Below are 21,599 nucleotides of genomic sequence, written 5' to 3' on the forward strand. Positions count from 1 at the left end.
GGCTTGCAGGCGCTTCCTGTTCATGCCTGGCCCGGCTGATAAGCCTTTATGCTGCAAGATAGTGCGCTGCTCTGGTGGCCTGCTCAAGGGCAATCCGCAGTACACGCTGATGATGGAGCAGGAGGGCGGCAAGACTGGCGCGTTCCTGGCGGCAGCACGCAAGCGCAAGGGCGGCCCAGGCGGCGCATCATTTGTGCTTTCTGTGCGAGCGCTGCAGCAGAGCTTGGGATTAGCTCGATGCATTCCTGTGCCTCCTGTGCCATCCTGCGCACATGCTGCCAGGCGAAACGCTGATGCATCATGCCAGGCGTAAATGCTGACAGCCCAAGATGCTCATGCATCTTGGGCTGTCAGTTGTATGCGGGGCCAAGTTTTGTTGGGTTTACGCCCAAATTGGGGTGAGGCTTCGCTTGCATGCCGTGCAGGTGGACCAGCACGACATCTCGCGCCGAGACGCCAGCTACGTGGGCAAGCTGCGCTCCAACTTCCTGGGCACTGAGTTTGCGCTCTACGATGGCGGCAGCAAGAGCACCACTGGTTCGCCGTTTGTTACTGCTTGCCGGTGCTCTAAGTATTCCAGTGGATGTTCCACGAGTTAAGCTTAGCCCCTGCATCCACAGGTAGCATTGCACGGTGCGAGTTGGGCACTGCGCTGTACCAGACAAATGTGCTGGGAACCAAGGGCCCCCGCAAAATGACGGTGCTGATTCCCAAGCTGGACATGGATGGGCAACGGGCTCTGCCGCTGCGCCCCAAGGGCGAGCATGACACGCTGCTGGGCCAGTGAGTGATGTGGAAAGCTCGCTGATCGGCAGCTGGTCCTGCCCTAGTCTCTGCACCGTCCAGCAGTCGGGCATGTTGCTTGGCGTGCTTCAACTGTGGTTCGTGCCGTGTGCCCACAGCAAATCAGGTGCAAGGTGTACTTCTGCTTTTCCCCATGCGGCCACGCTGCTCGCAGGTACAAGCTGTACAACTTATCTGGCTGTGTGGTCCTGCGCAACAAGCCCCCCCGCTGGAATCAGTCCATGGGCGCCTACTGCCTCAACTTTGGCGGGCGCGTGACGCAGGCTTCGGTGAAGAACTTTCAGCTGGTGTCAGTGGACAACATGGTGGGCGGTGCTGCTTGCGATTGCTGATATCTTTGTGCTGCAAGTGGTGGCTAACCATCCCCCGCCATCCCCACCTGCAGGAGCGCACCATCTTGCAGTTTGGCAAGGTGGCTGATGATGTTTTCACCATGGATTACAGCTACCCAATGACGGCCCTTCAGGTGCGACTGGCCACACTCCTCATCAAGGGTAGCGTCCCCCAGGGGCCTTGGTCCACACCAGAACAGCCCGCCAACCCTGATCCTACATGATTCAAAACATCTTCCCTGCCTTCAGGCCTTTGGTATCTGCCTCTCCTCGTTCGCGAGCAAGCTGGCTTGTGAGTGAAGCTTTTGGTTCTTGACTAATGACCGCTCGGTGACATTGGGTACTACAGCAGCAGCAGCAGCTAGCCCCCTGCGTGCAAATGACCTGGGCTGAGAATATGCAATGAATGTGTGCGGCGTGTAAAGAATCGAGACAAATCACGGTTTGCATTGCTCGCCATGCGTTCCATCATGACGACTACAGGTACCAGCTCAGCCAGCTTGGGATCCTCACTACTGCTAGAACAGCAACAAAAGAAACACCAGTTGGCTGGCTGGCAAGCCTGCATCTCTGCGCCATCACTGCGCCTTGGCATCAGCTGCCGCTCTTTCAGCACTCCGCCTCGCCTCCAGCTCCTCTGGCGTAATGAGAGTGCCAAACAAACGATCCACAAAGGTGAAGTAGTGGCCATAGTTGTAGTTATATAGCACGTGGTGGATGGTGTGGTACCCGGCCCCCATGACTGGCGCAATCTGCAAGTGGTGGGTGGGCAGGGTATGAAGCTGATGTGTAACGCACAAATGTCCCTAATGGCACTCGAATTGGTCGGGTGTGCCACATTCGTCGCACCTTGGCATGCAGGTTGTCGTGGATGTTTGTGGTCCAGATGGATGTAAAGAAGAGCAGCATCTCATGAGTCAGGAAATGCATGGGCACATAGAAGAGTGTCCAGGCATAAGGCAGCGCCTGCAGCATGGTGGCCGCGGTTTGTTTGTTTGAAGTCTGGGGCATAACCGGTCTGATGCAGTGCAGCCATGCGGGTGGCATGCAGGCCGGTTCACCATCACCCCTGCCACCACCCACCCACCCCCTTGCAAACCTGCATGATGCCATCCAGCGGGTGGAAGGCCAGCCCTGCAAAGGGGCTCATCTGATCCCCCTTGTTGTACTTGTGGTGGATGACGTGAAGCCAGCTGAGAGGGGCGAATGGGGGCAGGACTCCATGTGGGATGCATCAGCAATTGATCGCATTGCAGCCGCTGCTGCGGCACTTTTAGGCTTTACTTGCCCTTTTCAAGATGCATGGCAACCACGCAACGCAAAAACGACGCCTGCGGCTTCTCACACCTGTAGCCGACGCCCATGTGCAGGATGCGGTGCTGCCAGTAGACAAAGAACTCAACAGACATCATGTAGAGCACAAAATACAGCAGGTAACGGGCCAGGCCGACATCGGCCACCCTGCACACAGCGCCAGAGTGCAGACGCAGAGCGGCAGCCACTGGGCACTATAGGCAGGTTGCCAACCGATTCAGCTCTATGCATATGCCCAGCCACCAAGCCACCCCCGCCATTTGCCGTACCTGGCATAGGCCAGTGTCCAGCCCTGCTCCACGCAGTACTCTGTGATGGTGGGCAGCATCGCATACAGCGGCATGCCCCGGAAGGACACCTGCAGGCCAGAACGCGACATGCGGAGCTGAGCGCCACCCTCAGAACGATAAGAGAGCAAAGAAGCAAGAGGGCCTGCCGACACACCTTTATCTGCTCCCAGATGTCCAGGCGGGTTGGGATCTCGCCGAGCTTGAATAGCTTGTCGCCTGCGAATCAGGTGGAGGGGGATGCAAAGTTGGACAGAAACAAGATGGACACCACCAGGCACCTTCATGACGGTGTTCTTCCCTGTGCGCCTGACGCACCAAAGGCAAAGTAGGCATAGTATGTCCAGGCGGCGCCCACGCCAAAATATAGTGCCATACACATCACCCAACAGCGGAACCACGTCTGCAAGAGGCTGGCGGCGTGTACAGTCAGGAAGACCGGCAAGTCCTGTGGACGGCCGCACAATGTGTGGCGGCGCCTCAACACTGAACTGCACGCCCTCCCCACCTGGACGACTCTGGGCATACATTCCCTGACCTCGCCAGGCAGCACCCAGAGGACCAGCTCGTTCTTCCATTGGTTCTCATCGCGCAGAGCGCCCAGTCTGTCCTTGGGCGCCCTTGTCAGTGCTCCATTAATCAGGCTAGCACCGCTGTTCCAGCCTGCCAGCGCCGCGTGGTTAGCCTCCTGCCCCGAGCCGCCAACCAGCAGCGACGCTAGCACGGCCAAGACGAGCCGCGAGGGCCGTGAGCGCCTCATGAGGACGAGCTGCACTTATAACAACGGGGAGCGCGTGAGCGGAGGCAATTCACCTCAGCAGTACCCTTACCGGTGAGTACAAGGTTCCGATGGCGCCAGTGCCTCCTTCTCATAGTAGTTGCTCAGAAACATCGCCATGCCATAAACAAGCAAAGTGTTGACATCACCTGACCGCACAACATGGTGGAGGACCTGCTAAGCAACGACGAGGACGAGGAGATGGCGCTGCCTGAGCGCAGGATCAGCCTGGGCGCGCAGGACGCCTTCTTGGCGGGTGCGCCCGACACCCCCGCCCGCACTCCCGCCGCCCGCACTCCCCACCGGATTTCTTAGCGGCTGTCAAGGTGCTTCGTCCTGCCCCGGCATGCAGATTTTACACCAAGCCTACAGGCTATATTACACAATAAAGATGATATATATGCACTGGACAGATGCTTGCGCTCGGCTGTTGCCTGCTACTCTCATATGATCGAGTGCGTCGGCATACGTCTATACCAGCCTATAGTATATATGGACATGGACATGGTGGACTAGAACCGCTGCACAGCCTACGCATGCTTGCCTCTGCCACTCTGCGAGCATGCCGCCTTCGGTTCATCTTCTCTGCTTGTGCTCCACAGGAACCGCGTGGATGAGACCGACGACACAGTGTTCCTCATGTACACCAGCTTCTTCCAGCCACTGATGCGTGAGGCGCTGGGCCCGGCCATGCACCAGATGCTGGACGAGGAGCGCCAAATGCAGGTGCGTACTGTTGGAAGCTCATCGCGCCCACTTGCATTTCGCAGTCTTTGGTGCTCTATCTGCCCGCGACCCTACACTCCCTTGCAGCTGGTGGGCCTGCACAACGCTGAAGACTACCGAGCAGCCTGCCAACAGTGAGAATGGGGGTTGAACCATACCTGCATTGGATGGATGGTATCTCACTTCCAGCTGGCAAACTTAGAGGAGCACCACCACAGGAGACCCCACTCCCGTGCCTCCCCACGCAGGTTCATTCACTTTGTTGCCAGCTTTCTTACGCTGCACGTCAGTGTGCTTCAGGGCAGGGAGCTGCAGCCCACCATCAGCCAGCGAGGTAAGTACGTGCGCCTTTTGCTTCGTCCAACACATAGGTATGCCCTCCATCCGTTTCGACGGGTGTAGCCTGCATCAGTTTCCGCTGCACCGTAAATGTCCATGCCACCCTGATTGCCGCAGTCGGGGAGGATGTGGCTCCGCTGTTGCGCATTTTAAGTAGGCTGTTTGAAAGTAACTACCTCTTCCGTAGCCATGCTTTCCATGCCGAGTCACCAGCCACAGCTCGCGGCTGGGTCCCCAAAGGCTTGGGCTCATGGGCAGCACCGATACCTGAGCAGCAGCAGCCGGGGGCACCATCGCCGATGGCTGCTGCTGATGGCACGGCTGTAGAGGACCTTACAGCCGAGCCGCCAGAGACACCTTCCGCGCACCTGGCTGTGGCTGCGTGGTGTGCAGCAATGATAGACTGTTTTGGCGACTGTGGAGGCTGGGATGCGCTGCTGAAGGTGCCTGGCCAATTTCGCATTCATGCTTGTTGCATACCGTCAAGCTGGGATCCATGATGATGCTGACTTTTCCACACTGGTAATTTACATTACCCTACCACCCCTTTGCCCTGCAGCTGGTGTGCCACCCGGAACGATTGGCAGGCTACCTGTTTGTCTTCTTGGCGCCCCTTGGCTCTGCATCGCGCCTCCTTCTGCCATCTAGACATGCCATTTTGCTACAGCCAGCAGCTTGCGTTCTACAGCTTGTGCGCACAGGCCTGACCGCAGCATCGGATCTGTCGGCAGTCGAAGACACAGCTGCCAACCCAGAGCAGAGGGTGGCCAAGGTGCGGCTGGCCATGGTTTGGCCAGAAGCTACACATTAGATGCAATGTTGAATCATACCACAGCCAACTCACTTTTGTATAGCATTGCCCACAGGTGCTCATGCTGGTGCGCCAGTTGCTGGCTGCCGCCGCCAGCTCAGAGGAGGCCGAGGCAGAGGTGCGTGTCTCACCTGCACCTCTCGTTCTACCATGTATATTTGCTGCCGGCTAACAAGCCTGTGGTGCGTGCAGGTGGGCCCGCTGCAACGGGAGCATGTGCTGCGCCTGCTGCATGCCCCAGCCTTTACCCGCCAGCTGGCAGGCATCAAGCAGCTGCGGGACCTTGCGGCTTTCACCTTCTACCAATCACGCCTGGGCAGCGAGGTACTCTTTCCTTGTTGGCTTTGTTGTCCTCTGCCGCTCGTGTTCCAAAGCAGCAATCATGCAGGGTGATCTTTGTGTGGCCTGCCTGAGTGGAAGCACTTTGCATGTCACCGCTTTGGCACGCCGTTCTTTCCTCTACAGGCATTTATGGCATGGCTGCAGCAGCACGGTATAGTCCAGCTGGTGCTCAAGTCCAACCTGCACCAAGCGCAGTATGCGGATCAGGTGCTGCCAGGGGTTGCCGCATGTTTGTCAGCGCCACACCTGGGAGCCGCCGCACTGCCTGCTAGCAGCCGTTGCTGCTTCAAGCATGTTGTGTTAAAGGCATTTAGGGTGGGATTGCACGCTTCTGATGCCGACGAGAGTCTTTATCCAATGCAGGCACAACGCGTGCTAAGCATGCTTTTGCAGCACGATGCCCTGTCGGAAGAAGCGATAGCCTTCCTCTGGCAGTTGACAGAAGGAAAGTCTGATTGTTGTGCCTGCGTTCCTGTGCCTTCAAGCCAAGCACACGATGTTTGGACCTGGGAACATTTGTACTCATCTTTTTGCTCATTCCTTGCTGCTTTTGCGCCTCGTTGCAGATGGCTCGACATTTGAGGCGGTAAAGAGCAATGTCTACAGCAGTAAGATCAGCCCTCTAGATGGTCGTCGCTTCCTGCTGGCGCACTGCCAATTGGTCTCCCTTTGCTCCTGTGCCTGCAGTGCTGGCAAATTTAGGGCACCTCATGCAACCGGCACAGCTGGCTCAGCTGTTTGCAAGGCTGCAGGTGACGTCTGCCAGGGTATCTGTGGCTACTGAAGGAGACGGTGTTGTCACCTGTACATTAGGGGACAGAGACGGCCTGATTTACATGCTACATTAATTGCACCTGCAGGCACGTGCAACTGCCAGCGGTGTGAGCGAGGCTGTTTCCATCTGTGTCCTGCTGGTGGGAATGGCACAACGGGACGCAAAGGTGGGGGTGGGTGGGTGGGTGGGTGGGTGGGGGTGGCAGCGCCCGGGTGGGGTGGGATGCGGGGTTCGTGGGTGCGCCTTGCTCCTGCAAGGATGAGGTTGCTGAAGAAGTTTCCCCTAGCAAGAAGTTTCTCTTAGCATTGCTCTATACATCGCATTCATAGAGATACTGAATGCACTCTTGCACGGGCAGCATATGGCGTCTCCAATTGTGTGGGCCAAGTCTTCTCTTGCAAATTCCGCGCCAATTGTCAACACGTCTTGCGTTGCAGGGGCTGATGTGGAAAAATATATTGGACTGCCTGATGCACATCTGTCTACGTCCAGATGCTGCACCTGAGGTTGTGCGGAGCACCACAGGCAAGCAGTCAACTTGCTGCGCCGTGCTGATGATTATCCCACCGTGTCTTTGCTATCTGCGGACAGTCAACAGGCAGCACCAAGTCAACAGAGGCAGCACCAAGTCAACAGTTTCTATCTTCTTGCTTTTGCTTTGGTGCTATTGCAACCCTCTCCCTTGTTGCAGTTGTGGAGCTGTGTGCCATCTATGACATTGTCCTTGGGCACAACACATGCAGCCTGGCTGCAGCGCAGATCTGCATTCAACAGCTGGACGGCGATTGCGCTGTGCCTGCAACAGTGGTGCTTCACAGCCTTCTGACGCGGGTTTGGCGCAAACCGGTGAGCTCCGTCCACAGTGCTGTTGCACCTAAACCTGTCGTGCCTTGTATTCTTCATGAAGCTGTCCCTCGTTGACTGCCTTTCAAACATGCAGGATCGAATGCGTGTCGCCATGCAACACTTGAACCGTGATGCTGAGCTGCTGAAACAATGCCTGCGCTGTTTCTCTGTCTGGTTGCTCCGACAGAAGGCAGCACAGGGTGGGGCAGATCGAGGCACATTAACAGAAGGGCCCCCAGCTGGCACATTCTCCCACCGGCAGTCAGTGGATGCGTGGCATTGCCTACTCTGGGAGGTCATCTATAGTGGGAACTACTACTTGTTGCAGGCATGATGACATAATGCAGGCTATCTCGCTTCGCGTTTGGTGGACAACCACACTAGTGACTTGCTTTCATATGCAGATTGACCTGCTGTGGGCATTGTCAATATGGCCTGCTGGGCATTCACCTTTGTCGCTGCATCTTGCAGGAGCAGCTTGAACGGATGACAAGCTGGGCCACAGCAGAAGCTGTCACTGCATATGATGCAGGTCCGCCTTAGCCCACCTGATGGATTGCCAGGCAATCATGGCCGACAAGTTAACAATTTGCTATTGCGAATGGTGCAGATCAGGCCTGGCGGCTGGCCCTGCTCATGGTTGCCAACTGCAGGAAGGAAGTGGTCAAGAAAGTGGCAGGTATGTGTCTCTTCCCACACTGTTCAGTGTGCCTTCCTTCTCTTCATCTCACTTTGCATTCGCTTCCTCCTCCTTTTTTCTGTCTGCAGTCGGGTTCTTGTTGGACTGCTTGTGCAGGCTGCCAGCTGTTCACTTCACAGAGGCTGCATGGCGGTGCTTCCTTGCCTACATGACTGCTGTGTCTGAGTGAGCCCCCCCGCCGCACCTCCTGAGTTGTCGCTTCCTGACCGTGATGACAGTCAGCTATGCATTGCTGTTTTTGCATAAAGCAGTGTGAAACTGACTGCAACAGTTTTATATATTTTGTCCTGTGCTGCTTTCGCTGATGAAGCAAATGGGAGGCGGAGCTGCTTGAGGAGGATGTCACGCCGCGGCTGGCGTGCGTTACAGAGGTAAAGTGGAGGGCCATCTACTGCTCTCTCTCGCTCCCTTTCTGCAAACTTAAACATCGCCACCACTACCTGTGCAGCAAACTGAAGGGACAGTGCGCACATTCCTATGGCGCATGATGCTTGATTCCCATCGGCCTTCCATTACCCATGCCACGGCGCACCTGCTTGCTTGCATTGTCAGCACCCAAATGCGTCATCTGCTGGCAAATGAGCCAGAGAGATGGCGGCAACTGCTGGATGCAGAAGTGTCCTCGTGTCTGCAACAGCTGCGGCAAAAGGCGTTTGGCCAAACGGCAGCCAGTGATGCACATGACCGCAGTGCCATGAGACCTGGATGCGACGAGCGCCCAACAGATTTGGCTTCTGATGGGCAGCCTGCACAGTGGTGCCAGCCGGCTGCAGCACTGACAGCAATGCCGCCAGACGAGTACCAAGCAGCAGCGGAGCACTGCCAGCGTATCCTGCGGTACCTGGCGCTGTTAGTTGATGAATGCCAGGTGCATCTCGGCCTGCGCTCCATGTTCAGCGACTGCCCCATCTGCCAAGAGCATAATTATCAAGTTAAGACGTGATGCGCGAGCATGCACCTACCCAATCTGCAGGGCAAGCGCATGCTGTCTCCCCCCGCCCACAGCTCTGCCTGGCGAGGCTTCCCGCTGGCACTCGCGGTTCAGCTGCCCGCACAGCAGGCATGTGGCGCAACTTCCTTGACACAAAGTTGGCGTGTGATCAATCCTGAGGCTTGATGCTTCTGTGCTACCCTGCCGTGTCCATACAGGGACACAAGCAACACAAGCAAGAGCTCACCCTGCCGGCCAATCTGCCTATGGGGCATCTGCGGCGCACCGTGGCAGAGTGGCTAGCGAAGGCGCCACAGTTTGTGCGCCTGCTGGGTGGGGTGAGCGCTGGCTGCTTGTGTCTTGAGGATTGTTGCACGTTACCCACGGCTGCCATGCTTGAGGTTTGGAGTGCAGCGCGTGCCGACGTTGGTGGTTCAGAGCTGAGCGCTGGGGTGGTGGTGGATGCTCCTGCCGCCGCGCCAGTTTTGAGAAACCGATCACAAAGGGCTCGCCAGACTGCCACTGCCGGCATGCGCACTGCTGGGCATGGCACTGCCACGGGGCTGGGTGGGAAATGCCTGCCAGCTGGCTGCTGACATTCGTCTGGCCTTGTCTGTGCAACAGAGCAGAGACAGCAGCGCTAGCAGTGGCAGCAGCTGGCCAAGGCGTAGGCTAAGCAGTCCTGGGGGCCAACCAGCGCCCAGCCAGCTCCATCCATCCAGCCCCAGCCAGGCCCCAGCCCCCAGCGGCCCCCACCATGGCGAGACTTCAACCCTCTCCTGCTGCTTGCTTTGGTGCCTGGTTGCAGGGCCGCGAGTTCGAGAGCGACCGCCATACTCTAGCAGAATGCCGTGCGGAGCAGCAGCTCATTATGGCGCAGGTCAACCTGAAACCCAACAAGTACAGCGGGCAAAACATTGTGGAGGAGCAAAGCGCAATGGCAGTCATCCAGGCATTGATGCAGCAGGCAAGTCGAGCATGTTGCGCCTCATGGAAGCGCTCGCTACGCACATGGGGAGGCACAGATCCCTTCTCTGGGCTCCGCTTCCTTCTTGGTGTGCTGCAGGCAGATGTTTATTGGATTGCTCTGTCCCTCGCCGACGCCCCTTCAGTTGTGGAAGGCTCTGCTTCACGAGGCATCATCAGCGAGGCAGCCACCAGCTGTAGCAGGCTTGCCGTGTCGGCCGTGGAGTTGCTGAGTGTGCTGCCAACCTGCCCAGCCGCCCTGCAGCAGCTGCACCAATTGTTGCTGGCCCCTGATGGCGGGATACAGCTGCGACGTCTTCTCATGCAGCAAGGGTCAAAGATAGGGGCAGTGAAGCCAGCACTGCTGATGTACACTGTGCAGTGTTTGTGCGTGCTGCTATTCCCGATGGGGCCCGGGGCAGCTTGCGCGGCAGCCATGCCGCCTGAAATGCTGCAGAGACGGCTTCTGCTGTCGGGTACTCTGGAAGCTCTCCTCGAGCTTGCAACCGACCATACAACTGTAGGACTGTTTGCAGCAGAGGCGCCCCGTGCAGCACACTCTGCTGTGGCGGCAGCAACGCATGGCACCATGGTGCTGCTGTTGCATCATATCCATGCAGCCCTACATGAGCAGCGGATGGCAGCAGATGCAGCAGTGATGGCAGACGCTGCGCAGCAACAACAGCCTGCAGCGGCGCAATTGGACCACATGACAGCAGTCGATGCAGCTGGAGCTCCAACAGCAACAGCAACCTTAGTCGAGTCCCTCCACATGCAAGTTGATAGCGCTGGCATCCCCAACGCCGAAGTTGGCGGCATCGGAGGAGACATGGCACCCGCAAAACTGGCACGAGTGGTCGTGGAGCCCAACCCCAGCCCATCTGCCAGCATGGCAGCAGCCAATTTGGGGGATGATCTTGCTGCTGATTGCGTCAGTGGGGAGCCAGTGCAGCCCGATATTGATGCTCATGCTGTTCCTCCAGGAGCAGTAGCAGACAGGGAGGAGGCCAAGATGGCTGCAGCAGAGCTTGCCATGCTGGCAGCAGCTGCTGCACGCTATGCAGTGCGCATGCTGAGCTGCGTGTTGCACTGCGACGCTGCTGAGGTGCAACCATCCCAAACAGCTGTGATGGCGGATGAGGATGCTGGGTTTGTGCACGAGCTGTGCTCCCAGGCGCTCCTGCTACTACGGAGGTTAGCCAAACAGAGCGATGCCACCGTGCACATCATTACAGTGGAAGAGTCGACAGCGCTGGAGGGCATTGTACGCTGCCTCGTGCTGCATCCCACCAGCAGTGACCTGCGTCGGCTGGCAGCAAGCTGGCTGCCCGCATTTGCTGCGTCGGCTCCAGCAGCACAGCACTGGGCTTTTGACTACATTGTCCAGCCGCTGCTTGTGGACGAGGTCGGTGGCAGTAGCCAGGAGCACATGGCAATGTGCAGCCATTTCATTGAGACCTTGGATACCACTGAGGTGATCTTGTTCTTGAGCTCCGCAACAGCAATTTAACATAACCTGTGCCTTTTTGGCAGGGCCCAGGTTTAAATTGCTGTGTTGTTGTTTTGCCGCAGTTCCTCGCAGCTCGTCAGCTATTGAAAACGTTGCTGCAGCGTCTATCGACGGCTGTCGGCTGCATGCAACCAATTGATGGCATTGCTAGTGTGGTTGGCACGCTCATCAAGCGTCTAGATTGTCGGGAGGTGGGGCTGGTGAGTGCCAGTCTGTGCATTCCTCGTATGCTCCCTGTAGTGTCCTCAATCTGCTGCTTCATCTGCATTTCTCCGCCTTGCAGAGCTGCAATTTTGCTAGGCTACTGATCCATAGTTGCTGTTTCCCAGCGGTTTCTGCACAGCGGCAACTGGAGGCTGCTACACTCGGCAGGCTGAATGCAGCTGGAGCAGAGGCCGCATCTGTGTCTGCCCTACCACCGCCGCCTCTGCAGCAGTCAGTGCTGGCAGCAGCAGCAACCGCAGAGGCAACCGCAGAACGCTGCATCGCTGCTGCCCAGGCGCAATATGGCAATGGCAGCGGTACCAGCAGCAGGGAGGCAGCCTTTGACCTGCTTCTAGATCTCATGCTGCATGACAGCGGCTGCTGGCAGTATGCACAGGAGCAGCTGCGAAACATAGTGCATGCTGCCGCCAGCAGCTTCCTGCCGCAGCGCTTCAATAACATGCCACTGCAATCACTGCGGACACCTGGGCGAGTATTATGTTACCCTCCTGGACAGAGCTGCCTACGCTCGCGTGCGCTGCTGAGCCACTGCTTTCACTCTGCTGACCCCCTTGTTGCTGGCTTGCATACAGGGCATTTGCGGGCTTGCAAAATGGGGGCGCCACTTGCTACATGAGCAGCGTGTTTCAACAGTTGTTTATGCAGACAACAATAAGGTGAGCATACATGGGTGGCCAGGGAAGCAGGCCAGCCAACACCCTGTTTTGTCTCAGTACCTTTCATCTCTTGTGCATTGGTGGCCCTGTCCTGTTGCTGCAGGACCTTGATACTGAGCGCCCCTGCTGTGGCAAAAGAGGAACAACAGGACAGCGTCTTTCACCAAATGCAGGTCATTGGTGCAACTGCGCTTATCTCGGAATGGTGCTGCGCTGTGATGGTCCTGCTCACAACATTGTGTTCTGATGCACTTCAGTCTGTTTGTGACAGGTAATGTTTGCGCACTTGGCACTAGGCGTGGAACCCTGGTTTGAGCCCCGGGGCTTCTGGCGTGCCTTTAAGGATTACGATGGCCAGCCAGTTAACATCAGGTAAGGGCAGTTTTAGCTGCCGGCTGTGCACTAAGCCATGTCCGGCCCTGCACGTCACTCATGGTCAAACACACACTCAGCAAAGACAGCATGCCCCAACCAATTTCGAGTTCCCGTTCCTCTGCATTGGTGCAGGGAACACCAGGATGCTTATGAGTTCTTCACACGCCTGCAAGACAGCGTTGATGAGTACCTGCGTGCGCAGCAGCGGCCACGTGCGATTCACACCGCGCTGGGCGGCACCTTTGCGCAGCTGATCACAGTGTTAGGGTTGCCGCAGTACTGCAGCGAGCGGGTGAGACCAGTGCACGGTTGCGATCCATCGCTGGTGTGCAGCCTCGTGTTTGCAAGCTTGCCGCAATCCTGCATAGCTTAAGGTACAAGTGCAGGAGGAAGAGTTTTATCAGATCAGCCTAGACGTGCGTGGCAAGCGCACGCTGGCGGAGAGTCTGGACTCCTATGTGTCCAAGGAGCTGATGGACGGGCAAAACCAGTATCTGTGCGAGGAGCTTGGCAAGAAAGTGGGTGCCATATGATGTTTGGTGTCAAGGGTATTGTGATCCTCTACTTGCTTGCCTGACATGGTGCTGCTTCCACCTCGCAGGTTGATGCGGAAAAGCGCACACTTATCAAGGAGCTCCCGCACACCCTGGTCCTACACTTGAAACGTTTTGAATGGGACTATGAGACTTATCAGCGCTGGAAGGTGGTGAACGGAGAACAAATCCCCATTAGCTGGTATGGACTTGCCTGTTTTGAGATCCTGCCAATTTCTCTGCAGGTCAAGACCCGATTTGAATTCCCAATGGAGCTGGATGTCTACCCATACACTGTGGAGGGGGCAAGCGAGGCAGATGGGCGCGTGAGTGTGCAGGCTGCATGGCTACCTCGCCGCATTTGCTCTCTTTGTTGATCTTCCAGTTACCCACAGTGTGTTTCATTGGCACTACTTCAGCAGCCAGCCGAGAAGAAGGATGCCAGCCATTACCGCTATGACCTTCGTGGCATTGTGGTGCATAGCGGGAGCGCTTTTGCAGGGCATTATTACAGTGTCATCAAGGTAAAGGCTTCTCGGCCACAAAATATGGCTGATGAACATCAACTTGTGCCCGCTTGTTGCTAAGCAAGGTGCCAATGTGATGCAGGATCGTCAGCCCGGAGGCGAATGGTATTGCTTCGACGACACCAACGTGGAGCCCTGGGATCCTGCCAAGCTGGACATGGATTGCTTTGGAGGACGTTTCATTCCAGAGGGCTTTACCCAGGAGTGTGATCGTCCCAACTCCGCCTACATGCTGTTCTATGAACGGGCAGATGGAGCGCAACCCATGGCTGTCTCACCTGCCCCTCCCATAAAGCAGCAGTCATCGCAGCAAATGCCTGATGTGGAGATGCCTGCACAACAGGGCGGCGTAGCAGTAGCAGTGGCACACCCAGCGGCAGAAACGCGAACACCATTTAACATGCCTCCGAGCCTGTATGAAGCGGTGTTGTTTGGCAACCTGCGCCAGCTTGGAGCAATGCAGCTCCTGTCGGTAAGCAAGATCTCAACTCACATGATGCTATGTGATTGGCTGCAAACTGGTGTGAAGGTTGGCAGTTTGTTGAAGCGCTCCATCTTCGAGCACTGCCTATTGCTCTGCATCACCATACTGTGTGCAGATGGAGTACTGCCGCTTTGTGTGGCAGGTGATCCACCACCTGAATGATGCTGTGGTCACCGGTACAGCACGCAAGGCAGCCAAGCGGGAGCCTACAAGCAGCCCAGGTGGCATTGGCAGTGTTGCAAGCGGCAGCGGCAGCGCCGCAACTGGAGCGTGCCAGCTTCAGGCATTGACCAACAGGCGTGGGTGCGCAAGAGCTGTTTTCAGGCTCTTGATGGCTTGGCTGGCTGGGGGTCAAGTGCACTTTGCTCGTATATGATCCGTTTATGTTGGCAGAACTCGACTTTTTATCCATTTTGGCTGCAGAGGCGACCTGCATGTCATCATTGCCGATGCTGCGCTACTTGCCCTGGACTACTGCCTTCAGGTTGCAGATGTTATGCTGCTCACCTCTTGTCGGTGCTTGCACTGGGCTGGTGCACACGCGCATGCAGCTTTACGCTGACCTAGCTGTCTGCCCTCGGTCTATTAATGCTACCCGCCGCCGAAAATCCCGACACACTCCGGCTGCCAATTTTGCAGGTTGCCCTGCGAGGTGGCAATGAGCTCCGGCGTGAGATTCTTGGTACCGGTGGGCGCAAGGCAGCGCCAGGCATGATTGGTGTCCTGCGCGAGGTGGCAAAAACCATTCCGGCAGTGGCCGGGGCGGTGTTATTACACTTAGGTTTGTTGCCAAGTCTGCTGCTGCTGTATCAGCCCTGCATGCCACGACCAAGGTCGTTACTGCTGCCCTGTTGCTTGCCTTCCATTTGCCTTGCTTCATCTGCGCCTGCTGTTTTTCCTATGACTTGCAGCGTCCGGCCCATGCTCGGCCTCTGCTGACGCCCTGCTGACTCAGCATCCTGGACCTGGTGTGCGCACCTTTGTGAGGGATATCATCGCCACTGCTGCCGACTGCCTAACATGCCAGGAGCTCAGAGTAAGTTGTGTTGTGGGGGGTGGGCTTTAAGTATGCCAGCTACTAGTGGGCGAGAGTGGCGGCTTCAAACAGCCTTTCATGCTGTGCTGCAGACTGACGAGGCTGTGCATGCAATCCGCGCTTGCATAAACCACTTGTGTGGCAGCACCCTGCCGATGTTACTACAGCTCCAGGCGCCGTGGCATCATGACGAGGCAAGCTCGCTGCTACATACACTGACGCATTTGAGGGCTGAGTAGGCTGAGTAGAGATGGCACCCTGCTCCGCAGCTGCCAGTGGTATCCACAGGAGCTAGTTGCCCTGTTTGGCTTGTTTCCCTGCAGCTGCTGGAACTGCTGCAGCGGTTGTCCATTCCGCGATACAGTTGGCGGCGTGCTCTGCTGGATGCACACTTGACGCCGCTTTTGGCCCTGGTTAGGCGGGTGAGTGCCTCCAAGTGTGCATTACGTTGTTCTCATTAGGGTTTATCAAGCGAAAGCTCCATGATCAAATGCGCAGGCCACAGAACAATGGTGCCTGCTTGATCCATACGACCGTGAGCACAACACAGGCTACGCTGCACTGTTTTTGCTGGGTTCGCTTCTGCGAAGGTGACCATGTGTAGACGTGACACAAGAAGTACGTTGTTGTCATGTTTTGGAAGCTGACTTGTTCTCTGCATGCCCCCCCCCTCGCCGCACAGGTTCCGTCCGGAGCCCATCCCCCAGGAGCGAAGCCGGCGAAAGCCATCAAGGCCGCCACAGCAGGATGACCAATGCCTTCATACCCACCGGAATCCCCACTGGTTCGACCTGCTGACCGACTGTCAAGTTTCACCACGTACAAGCTAGGGGCACTATCGATAACACCATTTTTGTGTGGGCTGCCATGTTTGTGCAGCCTGGAGGGATGTGAGCTGTCGCCCATGCCTGGAGCAGTTGTGGAGTGGCTGTACGAGGATCCAACTTTCCCGCGCAAGCTGCTCATGGCAGGTGCATAGAGCTGTGTGAGCTGTTGTTTGCCAGCTGTGCACACAGCTTTCACTCACATCCTGCTTCATCTGTTGCTGGCAGGCGTCCTGCACGGCACCTCTGTGTTGCGTCTGCTGGCGTTCCTCCAGTATGAGAACCACAAGTATGCACAGCTGTGGCAGCGTGCCATGCTGGGTACGTTTTGTCACCCTGCTCAGTGGGTTTGCTCATTGACACTTCATGAATCGGAGAAGAACTGGCAAAAGCAATGCGCTGGAAACCGCCGTCACCGCTCCCTTCCTCGTTACCTGGTCGCAGAGCATCTGCTGCTGGATGCATGCGACTGGCGTGACCTTGCCATGGATCTTGTTGTCATGTTGGAGCTGGTCTGCTTGAAGGACAGTCTTTATGAGGAGCGCATGATGTGAGTGCCTCTATATGGCTGATGCTGCCATGGAAGTTTTGTGCAGAGCAGTGGCTGGCTGCACCAACACATCCTGCGCTGCTGATGCAACTGTACATGTCGCCCTATGCTGCAGCAACATCTTTCATGGAGTAGAGGGCGTGGGAGGCATTCTGAAGGCACGCTGCAGATTGTTGTGCTATGGACCACCTATTGTCTCGCTGGGGCTAGATGTGTTCTTCATTGCTGAAGGATTGGGGAGGCATGTGAGGACATGCCAGGTGCTGTTGGAGCTGCTTGTCACGCTCCTTCTGCCCGCCACGGTGCTTTCCCTGCAGGCAATGATGAACCCGAAGCGCGGCGTTGGCTGCCAGCATTTGCTGCTGGCCCTTGCGGTGGCGGTGCTGGCAGAGGCACCCAAGGTGTGGCAATCACTGCTGCTGAGTCCCCAAGTTGATGCACACGTCTCGACGTTTTTGGCTGCTGCTTTCTCCCTGTGCAGGATTTGGTTCACGATGTGCTGGAGGGCCAGGCCAGTTTCTTAAATTGGGCAGAGCAGTTTCTGCAGAGGCAAGCTCCTTTCACGCTGCCGCAAGCTGCAGTTACGTTCCGGCTGGACAGCCAAGTTGACTGCTGCCAATGTCATTGGATTCCAGCTCGGCTCTTCTTTCCTTGTTCGACTTGGTGTGCAGGCGGCGCCAGCGGCAGCTGGCATGCGAGCAGGATGACAGCATGCTGCCCGACAGCCCCACCTATGACGATTTGTGTGTTGAGGGGCAGGCAAGGGGGCTGGCTGCGAGGCTCGCAGATGGGCCCTTGCTGGGTCGTTTGAGGAAGCTGAATCCTTTTACTTTTGCAGGGCATCGATGGGATGGTGGCCATCGAGCACATGTGGCGCCACCTTGACCACATCAATGACGTTTTCTCACGCGCGCATGGGACTGGCACTAGTTCGAGAGGCTCCAGCAGCAGCGACGATGGCGATGGGGAGCGGGAGGAGCAGCAGCACATCTCTGCAGAGCTGGCAGATGACGAGGATGAGGTGGTGGACATCACTCTCTAGATAGATGCCATATGTAAGACTGGCGCGATGAGCTGGGACGTATACACAGAAACTGGAAAATCAGAGGTGAGTGGCAGGGCGCCAAAACTTCCAGACCCGCACGATGATCGCTGGGATGCAGATGCAAACTCGCACGATTTACACCGTCGTCCTGGGATTGCTGACTCCCGTGGTCAGACGCCGTGGCGCACTGCAACGCTGGGCATACAGCCCTCGTCCTCCTTTGCAGCCAAGAGCACCATGGCACTGCCAAGAGCGCCATGGCTCTTGGGGAGGCGCCAGTCAATTGAACAATGGTGCATATAGTGCATGCAGTATTTGAGCGCAGGATGGGCAGCTGTCTCTCAGCGGAAAGCAGCAGCTGAATGGGACGGGAGCATCTCCCTGACCCTCGTGTGTCATTCTTCTTCTTCTGCATAGGTCGTTGTGTCATAATCAGAGAGACACTAATTCTCCACGCACGCCAGCACCACAACCGACTAGTAGCCTTCATGTTTCCTGGATCATCAGATCATTGAGATGCAGATTCAGAAAAAGAACTAAGCTCTCTTTGATGCTGGCCGGAGGACAGGGCCTGCTTTGCGGGCAGAGCCACATGTTATCTTCGCGGCTTCTCTTCAAACCGAGAGAAATGATGAAAGGTAGCCACCACCGCCAGTGCAGCCAACGACGTGCCGCCGTCTTCGCCGCCGCCGCCGCCGACCCGTATGTGCTGCTAGGAGTCCCACGCACCGCGAGCGTGGATGCCATCAAGAAAGCGTTCCGCAAGAGGGCACTGAAGCTGCATCCCGATGTCAATAAGGCAGTGAGTTGTTGCCGTCACTTCCCTACCCGAGGCACTGCCGCAGTGTGGGTAAGCCCATGAATAGCACCTGACATGCACAGCCATCGTCGCTGCCTGTGCAGCCTGATGCCAGAGAGAGGTTCATGGAGGCGAAGCAGGCCTACCAGCAGCTGTTGGAGGAGCGGCAGGGCCGCGGCAGCAGCACCAGCCGCCGCTCCGCTGCAGATGGCGGCAGGAGGGGCCAACAAGCTGGCGCAGGCGGCGGCACTGCATATGGGCAGTCGTCCCAGCCGCAGCAGCCCAGAGTGTCGCCTGAGTCCTACAGCTTTGGTCAGTTGCACGCTTGCAGGCTTGTCCTGCACATGATCGCCGAACCTTGTTCCCCATGCGTCGCCTGGGCCCATTGCACACCATGCTTTTGCAGGCGACCTGGTGCGGGACCTGGACAGGGAGCTCTCAGGCTATGCACAGCGGCGGCAGCAGGCACGCGCAAGTGGAGGGGCCACATCAGCCGCGGCGCCCAAGTCGCTGTGGGAGGAGCTGTACGACATTGGCGAGGAGTTTGTGGACTTCCTAGAGCAGGGGTTGGGCGTGTCGGATGATGAGGCGTCTGCGTACGGCGCCTTGAAGAAGACGTACGGAGATCTTAGCGGCCGCAGCACTGACGCCACGAGCACCAGCGGCGCTACCACCGCGTCAAGCAGCAGGACGCCTCGGGTGTCCGTCCCTGGCGGCAGCAGAGGTGGGGAAGGGGCAGCGAAGGGCGAGCCACAGGCGGAACGCAAACCCACCACTGCCGAGTATGTGGCAGAGGAGTTGGCAGCGCTGAAGCGGAAGATGGGCAAGCAGTAGCACTGATGCATGCCCGTCTCATACTGCTCCTCAGTCACAAGTGCACATGTAATATTGCCATAAATTGGAGGGGCATGGATCGATCATCATTGGAGTGCAGCTTGGAAATTGGAAGCATAAAAATGCATGTTCTGCTGAGACGACTGCCTTGTCTGAGCGACTGCCATCATGCACACATGTCACGGGCTGGCTGTACCACCGCATAATGCCACCCGGACAATCATTGCACCGTTGCTGAACTCCAATGCAATTAATACAAACTTGAACAAAATAGAGGCATGAAATGCAATCGGGCGTTTTCAAGCTTCACAGATCATCATTTTGCGACTTGCCAAACGAGAAGATGCTCTTGAAGGCCTTGATAGCGCCCTCGTTCAGGATGGGCTCGTCATACCTGTTCAGGAGCGGCTGGAACTTGGGGCTCTTGCGCAGGTTGCCAAGGTTGGGGTCCTTGCGCACCTTGTCGTAATCCTCAAAGCCTGCAAAATGACAATGATGTGGGCAGCGATCGGGTGGGCCCAGCCACTAACCGAAGGATCAGAGCCACCCGCCCAGCGCTCACCCGAGGCCATCGCGGCATTCAGAGCTTCCAGCCCAGACTCCTCCTGGCCCAGCATACTGTAGCAGCATGCGATATTGTATTGAGTGACGCGGTAGATCTGGGTGACACGCGAGAAATCGTCGCCAAGGTAATTCTTAGGCTCCAGGGACAGCACGTTCTCAAAGTCAATCAGTGCCTGCAACGCGATGAGTGAGCACCAGTGTGGCCACTGCAGCATCAGTGCCAGCCCGTCGCGCCAGTGCGATAGCACACGCTTCAGCAGGGTCCCAGCTGGAAATCACCAGGCAGACTGCAACTCGGGGTCGTGGCAGCTTGGAGAAGCAACCGACTGCCACATCCGGCGAACCAGCAAACCAGCCAGCTCTATTGAACCTCCTCCATGTGCCTCAGCACATCAACAGTACACCCACCTCCTCAACCTTGCCCTTCTTGAACTTGGCAAGGGCATCATCAAACATCTCACGGCGCTGGCGCTCGGCCTCCTTGCGCGCAATGTAGTTGCGCTCCTGTACGCAGGCGGCAGGCGGACTTTGGTGCTTTTCCTGCCTCGCTGATCTGGATCTCGCCCGGCGGGGATGCGCTGCTCGTGCCACAGCCCCACCCCTTCGGTGCCACACCCACCTGCATCTCCTTGGTGCCTGCGCCATAGTTGCCGCCGCCCCGCTCAGACTTGAATATCTTCTCGGCCTCGGTCAGCTCGTCCTGCTCCAATGCGCTCAGGTCACCGTAGTTGCGCTTGAGCTGCATGTACACGTCGCCGTTGCGGGTCTTGATGGCGTAGATCACCTGAAGAGGGGGAATGGGGCGCAGGCAAGTTTGTGGGGCGTGGCCGATGCACAACCCGTTGACGAGCGCTGTGCAAAATGCACCGCTTGCTCCCTCTGGTCCGGTGGGGCCCTGTGCGCACCTGGCCAAAGTTGATGGCTTCCCACACATCCCCGCCAAAGGATGCGCTAACTTTCACCACCTTGTCGCCCGCCTCAATCCTGGCATCAGTGTTGCCCAGCGTGGGGTCGGTGCGCGAAACATACGCGCCGCCGTCGTTGCCACGCGCAAACTTGATGCCCAGCGGCTTGCTCAGGGTCACCTGCAGGGGGGCCGCGGCACAGCGGTGGCAGGGGGTAGTGAGCGAGGGGCAAGGGCAGCAGCATCAGGCAAGCTGGGCGGCAATGGCTTGAAAAAACACCGAGGCAACCACTAACCTCATAAAACTCCTGCTTGGCTTCCGCCTGCACCTGTGCCACTGTTGCACTCGCTCGGCACACTGCAAGTCGCCTGCCCTGCACTCAACAATCACAGTGAAGACAGCGGGCGGCAAAGTCGTTTGGTGAAGGTGGGGTACGAGTGTGTAGGGAGTGGGCCCGTCTGCTGCGCCGCTGCCGCTGGCGCCCGTGGCGCTGCCACCGCCGCTGCACATGTTAGCCAGTGGATCACCTGCTGCTGCTGCTGCTGCTGCTGCTGCTGGGCCGCTGCCTTGAAGCTGTGCAGGCTCGGGCGATGAGGGGTGGGTCTGGTGGCGTAGGTGGGTTTCACCACCACGACGCACACTGCACGAGCGGTTGCTATAGCAGGCATTTCCTCCAAATTTCAGGTGGTGCTGATCTCATGAGAATGCTTCAGCGGAATTTGGCAACCCAAAGTTTCATTCTCCTGCTGGGTGCTGTGCTCCTGATCGCGTCGCGAGTTTT

General features: G+C 57.4%; 7 protein-coding genes across 7 annotated transcripts; 5 read left to right on the top strand and 2 right to left on the bottom strand.

The window, feature by feature from the left end:
- Positions 1 to 13: 13 nt before the first annotated feature.
- Positions 14 to 1,436, top strand: CHLNCDRAFT_28000 (hypothetical protein; the record flags this gene model as incomplete). Its single annotated transcript, XM_005843508.1, has 6 exons — positions 14 to 202; positions 426 to 544; positions 625 to 783; positions 959 to 1,109; positions 1,190 to 1,270; positions 1,386 to 1,436. Coding segments are annotated over 6 exons (750 nt in total), but the record flags the coding sequence as incomplete, so codon positions are not given.
- A 32-nt stretch (positions 1,437 to 1,468) lies between these two features.
- CHLNCDRAFT_37407 (hypothetical protein) lies at positions 1,469 to 3,263 on the bottom strand (the record flags this gene model as incomplete). Its single annotated transcript, XM_005843558.1, has 7 exons — positions 1,469 to 1,888; positions 1,986 to 2,102; positions 2,236 to 2,329; positions 2,484 to 2,597; positions 2,720 to 2,808; positions 2,895 to 2,956; positions 3,056 to 3,263. 7 exons carry the CDS (start codon positions 3,261 to 3,263, stop codon positions 1,715 to 1,717), a joined length of 858 nt encoding a protein of 285 aa, XP_005843620.1. The 3' UTR covers positions 1,469 to 1,714.
- A 232-nt stretch (positions 3,264 to 3,495) lies between these two features.
- CHLNCDRAFT_140218 (hypothetical protein) lies at positions 3,496 to 6,323 on the top strand (the record flags this gene model as incomplete). Its single annotated transcript, XM_005843509.1, has 9 exons — positions 3,496 to 3,569; positions 4,118 to 4,241; positions 4,329 to 4,375; positions 4,490 to 4,575; positions 5,282 to 5,352; positions 5,447 to 5,509; positions 5,584 to 5,715; positions 5,857 to 5,940; positions 6,300 to 6,323. 9 exons carry the CDS (start codon positions 3,496 to 3,498, stop codon positions 6,321 to 6,323), a joined length of 705 nt encoding a protein of 234 aa, XP_005843571.1.
- Positions 6,324 to 12,015: 5,692 nt separating this feature from the next.
- Positions 12,016 to 15,720, top strand: CHLNCDRAFT_59229 (hypothetical protein; the record flags this gene model as incomplete). The annotated part of the gene is made up of 15 exons (XM_005843510.1): positions 12,016 to 12,154; positions 12,259 to 12,342; positions 12,446 to 12,515; positions 12,614 to 12,714; positions 12,850 to 13,009; positions 13,104 to 13,235; positions 13,496 to 13,576; positions 13,673 to 13,774; positions 13,860 to 14,249; positions 14,377 to 14,564; positions 14,685 to 14,745; positions 14,901 to 15,042; positions 15,173 to 15,297; positions 15,390 to 15,491; positions 15,621 to 15,720. Coding segments are annotated over exons 1-15 (1,965 nt in total), but the record flags the coding sequence as incomplete, so codon positions are not given.
- A 481-nt stretch (positions 15,721 to 16,201) lies between these two features.
- On the top strand, positions 16,202 to 17,713 carry CHLNCDRAFT_140220 (expressed protein; the record flags this gene model as incomplete). Its single annotated transcript, XM_005843511.1, has 6 exons — positions 16,202 to 16,268; positions 16,350 to 16,442; positions 16,566 to 16,671; positions 16,787 to 16,811; positions 16,989 to 17,072; positions 17,510 to 17,713. The coding sequence occupies 6 exons, from the start codon at positions 16,202 to 16,204 to the stop codon at positions 17,711 to 17,713; spliced, it is 579 nt and encodes a 192-aa protein (XP_005843573.1).
- Positions 17,714 to 18,640: 927 nt separating this feature from the next.
- CHLNCDRAFT_140221 (hypothetical protein) lies at positions 18,641 to 19,349 on the top strand (the record flags this gene model as incomplete). Its single annotated transcript, XM_005843512.1, has 2 exons — positions 18,641 to 18,827; positions 18,922 to 19,349. 2 exons carry the CDS (start codon positions 18,641 to 18,643, stop codon positions 19,347 to 19,349), a joined length of 615 nt encoding a protein of 204 aa, XP_005843574.1.
- A 42-nt stretch (positions 19,350 to 19,391) lies between these two features.
- On the bottom strand, positions 19,392 to 21,507 carry CHLNCDRAFT_59230 (hypothetical protein). The gene is made up of 7 exons (XM_005843559.1): positions 21,346 to 21,507; positions 21,114 to 21,191; positions 20,819 to 20,998; positions 20,533 to 20,697; positions 20,322 to 20,417; positions 19,912 to 20,086; positions 19,392 to 19,828 (listed from the first exon to the last, which is right to left on the bottom strand). The coding sequence occupies exons 1-7, from the start codon at positions 21,484 to 21,486 to the stop codon at positions 19,656 to 19,658; spliced, it is 1,008 nt and encodes a 335-aa protein (XP_005843621.1). The 5' UTR covers positions 21,487 to 21,507; the 3' UTR covers positions 19,392 to 19,655.
- Between the last annotated feature and the right edge of the window lie 92 nt (positions 21,508 to 21,599).

This window comes from Chlorella variabilis, assembly GCF_000147415.1.
Source record: "Chlorella variabilis unplaced genomic scaffold CHLNCscaffold_29, whole genome shotgun sequence".
Classification (NCBI taxonomy): Eukaryota; Viridiplantae; Chlorophyta; class Trebouxiophyceae; order Chlorellales; family Chlorellaceae; genus Chlorella; species Chlorella variabilis.